The following is a 14,583-nucleotide window of genomic DNA, read 5'->3' as shown; positions in this document are numbered from 1 at the left end:
TCTCTATTATTTAGACGATCAATGAATTAAAAGAGATAAAACTATGCTAAACTTATACACGATAATAACAAATGAAAGCTCCTTAGGTTATGGTATTCCTAACTACTCATGCAAGTGCTACTTTTGGATCATTGAGTACTACTATCTTGGCTAGCTATGGCGTAATTTCCTTATGCATGTGAAACCTACTTTTGTAGTGAATCAACTATACTTATAACTAATTCATACCTACTCTCGTGGTTATGAAATTAGCTACAAGTTAATTACCTCTATAAAATTACATGAAATGAATCACTAAAACCATAAAGATGCACCTCTACTCTCGTGAGTGTACTCTCTAGATTTAGCACATCTTGAACTAGTGTTAAATCTCAATTTTCATTGAAGAAGCAACACATTTAGATAATCACAATTAATGGTGCCAAATGAATCATGATTTAAAGAGTTAAAGTAGTAAATAACTTGCTCAAAATAATAGCATCAAATAGTCAAATAATAAAGACTAACAATCATAGAAAGCTCAACCAAACCCAAGGTATAAACCTTAGAAACACATAATAAAATACAAATTCATAACTTGTATATTAACTAAACTTAAGAATCCAATACAAAAGATAAACAATTGGAAAGATAAAATAACCCTTGTCACATGAGCTCTTTCCTTGCCTTCTTCATCTCCATCTTCATCTTTGAACTAATAACAAGAAGGACGAACTACTAGTTAAACTATCCTATACTATACTAACCTAACACTAAGAAAATGTAAGAACTACATTTTTGTAGTATTTCTTGCACTCTCCAAACTCTTTTGATCCTTGCAAGTCCATGGTTATTTATAGATGAATGTAGTCAAGAAATGAGGCTTCAAACATTCTTTTTACAGCTGCAAAATGGTCGTCACATGTCCATCAATAGTTATGAATTATTGGAGGAGGAAACAAGTTGTGCAAGTGGAGAGCAGCCATTTCTGACCAAAATCCAACCAAGAATCCAGCCATAACCAGGCGGATTGTTGGCCGAATTGCTCTCTTGCCTTTCTTTGCAATTTCTGTTCAGTCTTCAATGTTGCTCCAATTTTACCTTAACTTCAACTGAACTTTTGTCGATGATAGCTTACCAAAACATAAACTTGTAACTCTTTGAGTTATCTTTCCAATGCATTAAGAATCATCTCATTTGGATTTGTGTATGCTGAGAAATGACTAAAATACCCTTCACTGCTTCATGCCTTGTTTCAGTTCGACCATAGAAATTGGCTACTGTAATTTGATTTTTTGACCTAGAAAACCTTCAAACTGGATTTCAGTGTCTTTATATGAATTGTAGATCTAGCTCTTATCTTCAAAATGGTTCAAGAATCATCTCAATCTGATCATTGTAGATCAAGTTATCACTGAAATACAAACATGTATCAAAGCTGTCAACTTCCTTTTCATCCAAATGAAATATATTTCCAACTCCTATACAAATTATGGACAAAATGCAAGTAAAAAGTGATATAAACCTCATTTAATCACTTGAGAGCATTTTAAACTAATTATAGCCAAAATAATCCATTTTCTTTCTATAATATTGCCAAAGTGACTAAAAATAATATAATATGTCATTCAAAAATAGCGTAAATTAGTCATCTATCAAACATCTTACTAAGGTGCTAAGGGAAATAGGAGACTGAACTGAGGGTATTTTACAGGAATGTAGAACTTTACTTGGAGAGGTGGTGGATGTGAATTTGGCTGATGTAGGTCATGGTAATGAATTTCCTAGAAATGAAGCATCCCCTAATTCTGTTGGGAACTAAGTTAGAGCTCCTATGAACTATAATCTACATTTTGACCCTGCGAGAGGGGAAATTAGGAAAGGCCCTAGTTTGATGTTTTCTGTACTTTTGATATAGTTTGTTCATTGTACTTTTGTTATGATCTCGCTGCTTTTTTTAATGGGATTGCTTTTGCTTGTAACCTACTTTTATTGTGTGATCTGTATGAAAGGGTTGTGTCTAGATGTATTTAATTTTCTGGTTTGATTATATTCTTACGTCTTACCGGTGCATCTATACATCTTTAATTTTTGTATATACATTTTGACCCTAAATTTGTTAAAAATAAATGGAGGGTAGAAGAAGTGGGCGAGACTGTGGACGTAGGCCTAGGCACCCCCTGGATCAAGGGGGTGATCGCGAATCGACAGCCGAATAGAATCGAGTACCAATGGCCGATCGCAACGAACAAGTAACTACAGTTATATAATGTTTGACTGATCTGTTAACACAGATGGTGGATCGTCAGGGCCAAAACTCTGGTAACCAACCTGAAAACCTTGAAAACCATATGGAAGGGGAAGATAGAGCTCTCGAATGATTCCAAAAATTCTTCCCATCAAAATTCCTTAAAGGACCTGACCCTGATGTAACTGAGAAGTGGCTAGAGAAAATAATTAATATTTTTGCAGTATTGTATTATACTGAAAAAAGACAAGTGACTTTTGCTGTTTTTCAGTAAGAGAGAGTAGCCCGTTTTCGATAGAATGTGATATGAATGAAATGGAAAAGAGAGTAAACCCCAAGGACATGGATAAATTTTATAAGAGAGTTTAAAACGAAATATTTTTCACCTCTGATTCAAGAGAAAAGAGAAGATGAGTTTATTAGATTTCGTCAGGGCACCCAAAGTGTTGCCGAATATGAAACTCAATTCACCAGATTATCTAAATTTACTCTTGAACTGGTAGTAACAGAGCAAAAACAAATATGGCGATTTGTACAAGAACTAAATGTCGAAATTCAGAAAGATTTAGCCGTAGCCCAAATTAATACGTTTGGTGACACTATCAAAAAAGCCCAATGAGTTGAAAGTGCGAGACTCCAAGTCAGAGCTTTTCAGGCAAAAAAATGAGGTGTGCCTAGTAGGAGTTTTGGGCAAGTTGATAGGAATGTACCCTTAAGTTTGGAAGAGGGACATGTGGAATAAAATTTTCCAAAACGCCAAGAGGAGGCCTGTCAAGAGGAGCCCAAGGCAAAAGAGGACAACAAAGAGGGTCTCACAAGGAGGCTCTGCATTAGCTCCTCGTGTCTATTGTGGATACTGTGGAAAGTCAAATTATATTAAGAAAAGTTGCTGAAGGAAGGAAAGAAAATATTTGTGTTGTGGGGAAGTGCTGAATATCAGATCGCCAACTATCCAATTTTGCCTCGAGAAAGAAGTGAGACCCAGCAATCCAACAAGATAAACCTTGGGTAGACAAAGGTGGAAGGAAATAGACCAAAAGTGTCGGCTCGAGTATATGCAATAGAGTAACATCAGGTCCCTAATTCATCTGAGATTATAGAAGGTACGATTCCTGTGTTCCATCGTCTGTCGCGCCCCACTTTTTGAATGAGTGAATGAATTGTGTGATGTGTGTGTGGTGTGAACGTGTGCAAAATGAAAAGTAAAAGGCCATGGGACTTTGAATGCGACGATTTGGCCAAGTGAAGTTCAAAAGGGTTTTTTGTATCAAAAATGGAGTCGCCACTTGGTATAGAGTTAGGGTGTACCAAGTCACCCAAAAATGATTTTTGTTTTTGAATAAAAAAAGTAAATAAACCCTTTTTGAGAACTTTGGGTCTACGTAACCAAAAGAGGGATCGGGGGTCACATTTGACGAAGGGGAAGGCAAGGATAAAAATCCAAGGCACCCCTTCGACCTAGCCAAGGCTAGTTGCGTGACTTGAACCATTTTTCCTAATTTTTCTACCCAAGGTATGTATCACATATTGGATATGTCTATATGAATGCAAAAACCTAGACCTAGGGGTATTGGGGGAAATTTCTCTTCAAAGGTTGAGTGGTGCTAATCACATTAATTGTGAAGCCCAATAATGATCCTTTTGGAGAGGTCACACCTAAACCTAAATGACGTGAAAAATGAGTGGAATGCATGCCATGTGAAAGTGTGAGTTTGTGAAGTGAGAAAAATGATAAAAGTAATAGGATAAGAGTGAAGGTGTGCAAATGTAGATGAAAGTACTCGTGTGCGAGTGAAGGTAAAAATGTTCGTGTGCAAGTGAAGATAAAAGGGCTCGTGTGCAAGTGAAGATAAAAAAGTGTTCGTGTGCAAGTGAAAGTGATAAAAGGGTGCATGTGTGCAAATGAGACAAAAGTGAAAGTGTAATGATAGAGTGGATTGAGAATGCATGAGCCTAGGGAATTCATGCATATTGGGTACGGGGAGACCTAAATCGTGACTTGATTTTCCCTTTGATTAGAAGGCGAAACTAGCGTGCTAAGGCTATCGAGTAGCCACACTCGCTCGTTTCCCTTATCGGAAGGGGACTCTTCAAGCAAATGTACCCTAACTAGCATGAGATGCAAAGAATCCTAAAATGAGGGAAAAGGGGCTCGAGGAGCATGCCAAATGATAAAACTAAGAAAAAAGCATGACATGTAGTGAACATGCAAATATGCACTAACAAAAAGGGATGGCCTAATGAGCCACAACTAGCATTGGACTAGTGTGGTGACGTACATTCATCCATTCCATTCATTCATGGTTATGAAAGCAAGTAGACATGCCAAAACGCTCGTAAACACGTAGCACGTAGCACTTAGCATGCTCGACTAGATGCAAGAGCCTACTAAAGCAATTAAACATGTAGCAACAAAAACAAGCAACCAAGGGGAAGGGGAAATGGACCAGATGCTCTCCGAGCCCTATCTATTACAAGCCAAGAGGTGTACACATACCCCATAAAACATAAATAAAATTGCTCGCCAGGCCCTATCTATTACAAGCCAAGAGGTGTACACATACCCCATAACGAATAACTTAAACAAAAGCGAAAAGTAAATGAACTAAATGAAAGAAATTTAGTCAAGGCAAGGAAAGCGAAGTAGACATGCATATCCACATAACACATAGGAGCACATAAGGTCAAATGAAATGCAAATAGGGATAGAGTGTACCTCCCTCGAATCGATGTCCTAATGAAGTGGAATTACCAATTTACCCTCCAAAATAATAAAAAGGTCAAGGTACCAATTTATTTGGGAAAATTAAAGAAAATAGGCAAACACAAGCTCACTTGGTCATAAAGCCCCTAATGTTATGAATTAAGTGCAATTGAAACGAAGCATGGTAGTCAATTGAAACAAACAAGCAATGAAGTTGTAAAATTAAAAGCTACCAAGGGCTCAAATGCAAGCATTAACCAAACACTCAAATCTAATCAAACGCTTTTAGGAACTTCAAAAATTCAAGGGCAAAGAAAAAGTCAAGTAATGGCTTAAAAAACAACTATTCTAAGACCTATTTGCACAAATTAGAACTTAATGGGGTCTTTGCAACGTTGCTGCAAAATTGCAGGGACCCAATTGATTGATTTTCAAAGCTTCTGGGCCTTAGAAGGATTAATTGAGAAAGTAAAGGTGGAAATGTATTTCTCAGAATTATTTCATGCATGCAACGAAGCCTTTGTTTCTCATTTTCTGGTTTCCCTTCAACCGCAGCCTGTTGCTTCATTACCAATCCAAACATTACCAATCAAAAACAACTTTTGAATCAAATGATCATAAGACAATCCCCAAATCATCAACCAAGCCCAACAATACACTATCGTTGCTTGATCAAAACAGAAAAATCTGGGTTGATGGTTGCTATTTTCTAAGTTCTTACTCACACGCATGCCTTGTAAAAGAAAGACAGAAGCTAAAATTTGGCGCAATGCTGCCCAAGCCAAGACCCCTCAAACAAGCTTTTAAGCAATCCTCAAGATTCCACAGAAACGCAAGGAAAACTGCTACTGGAACCTATGAACAAACAAAAGAAAGACCAGCCGCAAACACCGAAAACATTTCTGCATTTTTCAGATGCAATTTTCTGCAGCTTTCTTTTCATTTCAACATGCAGACAAGTTTACCCATTACCAGGATTCTCAAATGCAATCCTAGCGTATCTAGAATAGCAGGGACAAGGTACAAAGCATAGCCGGGAAAGGCAAATAGCAAGAAATACCACCACACATAAGCAACCAGAAAAAAAAATCAAACGCAGCTGTCCAGAAGTCGTATGCCATTCTTCTGGATTTGTTCATCCAAACACAACAGAATCGGTCATGAATGTTAAACAGCAACCTCATGAATTCATCACATACCTCCCACAGCTAAACACAAATCCTACCCGTTCAAATTCCAGCCCAACCCAACGCAGATTTACAAATAAAACTCGCATGGAGGACGATAACAGACGTAAAGGCAGAAACTTTTCTGCATTTTGAACATAGCTCAACAACTCGTAAGCAAACTCTCAAGTGGAAAGCTGTTACCTTTGGGTTTCTTCCTTCCCGGCTGAGGCTTGACACAGTCAAAAGATGAGGTCTTTATCCTCCCTCCTTCCCGGCAATCAGTTTCTTTCCTCCGCTGTCCTCCCTTTCCTCCACTGTCGCAGCACTCTCACGCTCCACTCTTCTCTCTTCCCACTCTCTCTCGGTCTCAACTCTCTCCTCTTTCTTTCCCCGTTAGCTTTTTCCCTATAGCCGTTCCCTTTTGTTCCAGATTTCCTCCTACACTAGCTCTCTGTGCTTTGTTTTTGCCCTGAAACTCCCTTCTCCCCAAAACCCTCGCTCAGTTTTTCTTTTGGCCTGTCGATGCTCTCCAAAAAATCCCCCTTGCGGCTGTAGCCTTTCTCTTGGCTTTTATACGAGCAAACCCCAACCCTAAAACTCCAGCAACTTTCCCTGTATTTGCAGCTAAGGAGCCGCTCGATGACCCCTTTGCAAGCTGCGGCAAAATGCAGCTTGCATGCCGCGAGCATTTTTTTTTTTTTTTTTTTTTTTTTTTAAAAACAACTTGATAATTACAGAAATGATAAAATAAAATATAAATAATAATAATAACAAAATTACACAAACCAGGTAATAATAATAATAACAAAACAAAAATAATTTTAAACAAAAAACTAAACAAAAATAGCCATTTTTAAATTTTAAATTTTCCATTTTTCATCATTTTCTTTTTCCTCAAAATAACTTAATAAAAATAACTAAAGTGCCCAAAGATTGAATTTAAAGAAATAAACATATTTTTGTGAACAAATTTTCCTTTTTTTCTTTTTCTCTTTTTTCCATTTTTCCAATCCAACTAAAGCCTATTTTTTTGAATTTTTCTTTTCAAGAAAGCATTGAATAAAAACAAAATGACTACAACATATTTTTGATGTTTTCCTTTTTTTCTAAAAGCTCTTCGCTAACTTTAAACTTAAAAGCTAAAACCAAAAATTAAAACTAAAAGTAAACAACGAACGCAAGCAATCTAAAATGAAAATCATGAAATAGATGCTATATAAAATTATTCAAAATTTGGTGTCTACAGTTTGCCCCTCTTTGTCTGAGTTTTGAAAAAACTTGAGACAAAGAAGTAGACACCAAATACTTACCTGTGTTATTTGGCTGCAAAAGGATCCCAATGAACAAGAATTTGAATACAGGACTGACCCGAACATGAAAAATAAAACGGGACTGACCCGAACCAGAATTGAAAACGGGACTGACCCGAACAGAAATTTAAGATTGGGATAGACCCACGGGATAGACCCGAACAGAAATGTAAAATTAGATGAATTGAAGTGAGATAGAGTGTTGGTGGGATGGAAACACGCACATTAGTGAGATAGGCTCGATGCTAACGGCGGTAGAAATGAGAACATGCACGTTAGTGAGATAGACTCGATGCTAACGGCGGTAGAATGAAAACACGCACGTTAGTGAGATAGACTCGATGCTAACGGCGGTAGAAATGAGACACGCTCGTTAGTGAGATAGACCCGATGCTAACGGCGGTAGAATGAAAAAACGCACGTTAGTGAGATAGACTCGATGCTAACGGCGGTAGAAATGAGACACGCTCGTTAGTGAGATAGACTCGATGCTAACGGCGGTAGAAAACAAAATGCACGTTAGTGGGACTGACCCATGTTCAGTGGCAAAGTACAAGAAATGCACGTTAGTGGGACTGACCCATGTTTAACGGCAATGAGAATGAAACGCGCGCTAGTGGGACTGACCCATGTTTAGCGGCGAAAGCAAAATGCACACTAGTGGGACTAACCCATGTTTAGTGGCAAAGTACAAGAAATGCACGTTAGTGGGACTGACCCATGTTTAACGGCAATGAGAATGAAACGCGCGCTAGTGGGACTGACCCATGTTTAGCGGCGAAGAAAACAAAATGCACACTAGTGGGACTAACCCATGTTTAGTGGCAAAGTACAAGAAATGCACGTTAGTGGGACTGACCCATGTTTAACGGCAATGAGAATGAAACGCGCGCTAGTGGGACTGACCCATGTTTAGCGGCGAAGAAAACAAAATGCACACTAGTGGGACTAACCCATGTTTAGTGGCAATGGATACAAGAAATGCACGTTAGTGGGACTGACCCATGTTTAACGGCAAAGAAAACAAAATGCGCACTAGTGGGACTAACCCATGTTTAGTGGCAATGGAACATAAAATGCACGTTAGTGGGACTGACCCATGTTTAACGGCAATGAGAATGAAACGCGCGCTAGTGGGACTGACCCATGTTTAGCGGCGAAGAAAACAAAATGCACACTAGTGGGACTAACCCATGTTTAGTGGTAAAATACAAAATGCTGGATTGCATGAAGAAACTGTATAAGACTTGCTTGAAAAATCATTCGAAAATTTGCCCCAGTGTGATGAATTGGTCAGCGGGATAGAACCCAGTTCTGCCGAGGTTGGCGGGATAAGGCCCAGTTCCAACGTGATTTTTGAAATGTTGGCGGCACGAAACTCAGGCCCAACGTGATATTGTGAAGCTGGCGGCACGAAACCCAGGCCCAACTTGATCTTTGAAATGATGTTGGCGGCACAAAATCCAGGCCCAACGTGATTTTTGGTGAATGGTCAGTGGGATAAGACCCAGTCCTGCCATCCAATTAGTCAAGAAATTGAATTTGATTTGTCAAGAAACAAGAAATTAAATTTGACTTTCCAAGAGACAAGAATTTGAACTTGATTTTTGATTTTTGACTTTTGAATTTTTCGGATTTTTCCGAGAGAAACTTTTTCAAAATATTTTGCCCCAGTGTAGGGCACTTTTCCCTTCTTTCTTCTTGCTTCTCTTTGCAGTATCGGCCATCCGCCTCACTGGATGCTTTTCGTCATTTTGAACCATGAATACCTGCACAGGGGGCTTAACAAAGCATGACATGCACTTGAATTTCAAAATATTGCAACTACTATAGACAGAGTAGTGTGATTGATTTGAAAGTATATTACTTGGCTCTTTGACGAAATCCTCAAATGAACTATAAAAAATTTTGCCCCAGTGTGGGCTTATTTTGCGAAATCTTGCCAATAAAAATTTTGCCCCAGCATGGGCCCATTTGAATGTAAAAATTGGTTTGGATGCCCCTCCATTTATTCGAACACTGTAAGAAAGAAAATTTCATGATGAATTTCTCAAAATAATGCCAAATTACAGGATATTTCTTCCTTACCTTAGCATCGAAGCTTTGGGTAATGGGCGTTATGTCTGATTTGGAAATGGGAGGTAAAGATTTGTCTTATTCTTTGTGCCCAAACGGTATGTAATCCCTTCAATACCACATCTTAGTGAAAGCAAAGAGTTTGTCACCCTTATTTCTTAAGAAAACTTAGTCAACGTATAAGCTTTGTAGGTTTGCAACAAAATGGGTAGAAGCGATAGCTAAACCTGTGAAAACGAGTTATACCCTTATGATCATGAGTGATCGATGGATTTTTATGAGCATAATCCTCACTTTGGATTGTCATGAAGGAATAAGTCAACGATGGACTTTATCAGCTTGTAATTTGGCTTGAAAACGATAGTTAAAAGAAATAATTTTCAAAGGACATTGCACCGAAGATCGCGTTTTTCTCAAAATTACCCTCATTTTGGACTCCAAGATCTTGGACTTTGTTTGACTTTTTGTCATCACTCAACAGGGTCTTTCGACATCAAATCTTTTTTGCACCTTTCTTTTGCATTCATTTCGCTCATCTTTCTTTTCCTTCTTTTTTCAGAAATACCCTCGCGGGGTTTCATATGAAGAGCAGTGTCAACCTCACACCTAATCAATTCAGAAATACAGCTAAAATTTTCGACATCAGAGATTTCCTTGACAAGGCCAGTGCAAAGAACAGAAGTCAGGACTTTCGGCTTTGTAATGGGGTCAGGTGGGGTGCTTAGAAAAGTTAAGGCTTGAAAACGGATTTCAAAAGTGGTTTGAAGAATCTGAGATCGCATTGTTGCACCAAACCCTATTTTAGGGTAAAATCAGAATTTGCCTCAGTTTTTGCTCAATTGAGGCTTTTCACTTTCATTTTCTTTCTTCTTTTGACTTTTCGGCTTTTTTGCCATTCTTTGAAACTTTCACAAAATTGCCTCAGTTTATTTTGAACTGAGGTTCTCTTTTCTTCTTTTGTTTTTTGATTTTGTTGCTTTTCACTTTTCACTTCTTGAAATTTTCTTTTCAACTCAAACTCGCCCCCAGTGTGGGGTTTGCGATTCTCAGGGGTTGCCAAATGAAATAATTTATTCTGAAGGCTCAAAAAGGATAACTAGGGATAGAATGTTTGATTGGAAAAGAAAATGGCCTGACTTGTATTCCGTTCCTTACAATAACTCTGAAAGGAAACTTTCATTAATGCGAAATTTCTTGCATGTACCTGAATTGACTGATTGAGGAAGACCCTTGTTCGTCCATATTTGCGAAACATAGGCGATCCACGCGGACAAATCTCTTCCTTTTCAAAAATTGAAACCCAGATAGATTCAAATTTCTCCAGTTTGAGATTCCCTCTTTTCTTTTCTTTTAGCATTTTGCTTTTCTTTTTTCCTCTTTTCTTCTCTTCCCCAATGTGGGGTGCGATCATAGATGCTTTGAAAAGAACCTCCAATTTTGGCTTAAATGAGGATGCAAGGGATAAATAGTGTTTGGATTGTAGAAGCGATGGCCAAAGTATCATTCTTACACTTCATGACAACCAGAGTAACGAAATGCTCATTGACAATCCATTCTTCTTTTTGATATTTGAAAACTTTCTAATGAAGGATAGTGATCATCAAGGCGTTTATTTGGAACGAAATTATTCTTTCAAAGGCTCAAATGGGAGAGCAAATGATAAAATCTGTATAGGTAGAGAAAAGGATGCTCGAAGTATCATTCCAAATTTTCCAAACAAATAAGGATAATGCACATTTTGCTTTCACTTAGATGTGATTGAATCGGGTTAAACCAATGGGGATTTTTCCAAGCAAAGAATGTCCCAATTTGCAATTTATCAATCAATGTGACTGATTTTATTTTGGAGTTAAATGAAGGAGAAAAGGTATCTCATTGGGCCTTTTGAGTGATCGCTCACCCTTTTTCTTTCTGAGCACTCTTATTGTGAATTTTCAGGTCGGAGGTTGAAAAAATCCCAATTTAGTCTTATTTCTTAAAATTCATCATGAAATCTCCAATGAATAAGAATAAAGAATGAAATGTACATAAATATACACAAAACAATGATTGTCCAAAAAGTTTATTGCTGAAAAAGTTTGAAACAAAATTTCTCATTCAATTACGATACAAATGAGAAGAGAGAAACTTGTAAAGAGCTCCACATATACACTTTTTGTCTCCTTTTCAAATATACAAAATTTCCCTTTGGAAAACAATTACAACATCTCTCAGAGGGTTTTCATCGTAGGATCTGCCCAAGAATCAAATAACACTTGTAATCTTCAAACTTTATTGGATTAAAATTATCATCAGATATAGAAGAATATTTTCGTCTTATTGAAATATTTTTATGAATGCAGGGGAGGGGAAAACAAAAGAAAATACCCCGAGTTAGTAGGCAAAACTGCAAAATCGGTATGCATGTCCTATGGGGGGAACCCTTTTTATGCCAAGGGTAGGCCTAGCATGAAAATGCAATCCGCTAGAATAGGCACTATACAATACCTGATGGATCCGATCAACTCATGGAGTGAAAATAATTTTGAAAAATTTGGCCCATTGGAATAAGAAGAGACGTTTGTCAAAATGAGGACCTCGTCCGAATAGATTGATCACCTTTGATCGATACAAGAACTTGCAAAAACGCACGGGTTTGACCTTGACGAACTCCTATCGAAGAGATTGGAACTTGTTGACAAAATTTCTCAGTGGTCAAAACCCTAACTGACCAAGTGATTGGATGCAATGGACGGTTTTCTTCAAAATTGACTAGATTTCCCAATTTGGAATTTCGACATTGAAATCCTAATTGGTCAAATGAAATTGACAATTTATTAAAAATCGACCGGATTACCCTAAAAGGGAAACAGGTCAAATGAATGGAATGAAATTTAATTTATCCAAAATTAATCAGATCACCCTAAAAAGGGTAAATTGATCAACTAGACTGAACGAAACTTGATTTATTCAAAATCGGCTCGGTTGCCCTAAAAATGGATAAATTGGCCAAATGAATGAAATTGAACTAGTGATTTATTCAAAAATCGGCCGAATGACCCTAAAAAGGGTAAATTGGCCAAATGAATGAAATTGAACTAGTGATTTATTCAAAAATCGGCCGAATGACCCTAAAAAGGGTAAATTGGTCAAATGAATTGACGATTTATTCAAAATCGACCAGGTGACCCTAAAAAGGGTAAATTGGTCAAATGAATTGACGATTTATTCAAAATCGACCAGGTGACCCTAAAAAGGTAAATCGACCAGGTGACCCTAAAAAAGGGTAAATTGGTCAAATGAATTGACTATTTATTGAGTGAATTGGCAAAATGAATTGGTTGAATTGTCCGGCCATTGGTTATTTCAAAATTATTGAGGTGCATTAGTCTATGACCTTCTAGAAATCAAATTTTGGCCTCAATTTCTTTATCGTCTCGATAGGAGGAATCATTTGTGAATTTCTTCAAATCAATGTCCTTTACGCAAGGGCTTTTTACCAATTTTTGATAAAATGGCCAAAAAGTGATTATTAGATGCTCATATTCCAAAGATCACTCTATAAAAATGATCAGATCCTACCTTACCTTGTGCACTACCCCTTTGGATGGTACATGAAATATAAACGTGCAAGTCTCATTGGATTAAGTATCCGAGACACAAGGTGGCTTATTTCTAAACACGGGATTCCCTACGTGGCATTCCCTTTCTACGGTTTGTGCATGATGCCATTTTATTAAAGCAGTAAAGATGCAATTTGAAATGCAATATGACCTAGGGGACCCTTTATTACGCCAAAGTAGGCTTAGAATGCTATGCAATTATTAATCTATGAATGCAATATCCCAAAATCTTTAAACGTGCAATAACCTATCTACGAGGGTAGGTTCTAAAAGAAGGTCATGCCAGACCTCTTATTTGCTAGGGTTTGTGAATGCAATGGGGACACAAAACCAAGAAAAGTTAGTTCAACCAAGACAAATACACATAACACATTGTGGCAACGAAATCAGCACAAAGAAATAAAGCGATAAAAGGAGAAAGGGGTTGGACCCCTCCCCTCGTGAATAGTGTCCCTAATAGGGTAAGGCAGACGCTATCCTAGGTAAACTATCATGGATGCATGAGGTTAGGGTTCACTAATGCATCTAGACTCGATAAGTCATAGGTCCCCGAGCCTTCAGACTTGGAAACCAAGGGTCATCACTTCCAAGGTTCCTTGTCGGTGGCTCGAGCGATTCCCCAGACGTTGCTACGCACACGTCGTGTTACGGCTACCCGTCTGGGTGAATCTAAAAAAAATCCTCAACCTTCGACTAAAAACTAATAGGTTATCAACCTAAAGTTTAAAGCGGAAGATCGAGTGACCCCTCGGATCATGCTACGCACACGTCGTGATACGATCACATGTCCAAGTGGGTCGCCTAAAATCCTAATAGGGTGGAGTGGCGTGACAAGCCACTAAAAGAAAAATAAATGAGGGGTAAAAATAATTAAAGCGTATGCGCGTATGCTAGTGCTCGTTTGGAGGGGAGAGATCAAGAACCAACGCGAGGCTCTAAGGTGACACACCCCCCCAAATGCAATGCGAGCGCGGAATAAAACAAATAAAATATTCATTCAAACAACCAATCATACATTCGTGAGTGAGGGAGTAGTTTAATACGCGTGCAAGGCCAAAAGTCCTAAAAATAGAAAAATGCAACCCTAATATCCAAATGCTATGCATAAAAAGGGTAGAAAAGGGAAAAGAATGGTCAAATCAAATGCTTGGACCCACTTAGGAAATCCCCAGTGGAGTCGCCAACTGTCGCGCCCCACTTTTTGAATGAGTGAATGAATTGTGTGATGTGTGTGTGGTGTGAACGTGTGCAAAATGAAAAGTAAAAGGCCATGGGACTTTGAATGCGACGATTTGGCCAAGTGAAGTTCAAAAGGGTTTTTTGTATCAAAAATGGAGTCGCCACTTGGTATAGAGTTAGGGTGTACCAAGTCACCCAAAAATGATTTTTGTTTTTGAATAAAAAAAGTAAATAAACCCTTTTTGAGAACTTTGGGTCTACGTAACCAAAAGAGGGATCGGGGGTCACATTTGACGAAGGGGAAGGCAAGGATAAA

At 38.1% G+C, this 14,583-nt stretch overlaps 1 protein-coding gene across 1 annotated transcript in view; it reads right to left on the bottom strand.

The window, feature by feature from the left end:
• Positions 1–5,892: 5,892 nt before the first annotated feature.
• LOC113777331 overlaps positions 5,893–14,583 on the bottom strand; it is a 33,820-nt gene continuing 25,129 nt past the window's right edge. Inside the window, exons 2-3 of the mRNA XM_027322364.1 lie at positions 6,131–6,242; positions 5,893–5,932 (exon numbers count right to left, since the gene is read on the bottom strand). Coding sequence (XP_027178165.1) covers positions 5,893–5,932; positions 6,131–6,242 — 152 coding nt within the window. The remainder of the gene's footprint in view (positions 5,933–6,130; positions 6,243–14,583) is intronic.

This window comes from Coffea eugenioides, chromosome 7 (assembly GCF_003713205.1).
Source record: "Coffea eugenioides isolate CCC68of chromosome 7, Ceug_1.0, whole genome shotgun sequence".
Lineage (NCBI taxonomy): Eukaryota > Viridiplantae > Streptophyta > Magnoliopsida > Gentianales > Rubiaceae > Coffea > Coffea eugenioides.
Note: the sequence above shows the minus strand (reverse complement) of the source record. Positions and strands in the feature narration are given on the sequence as shown.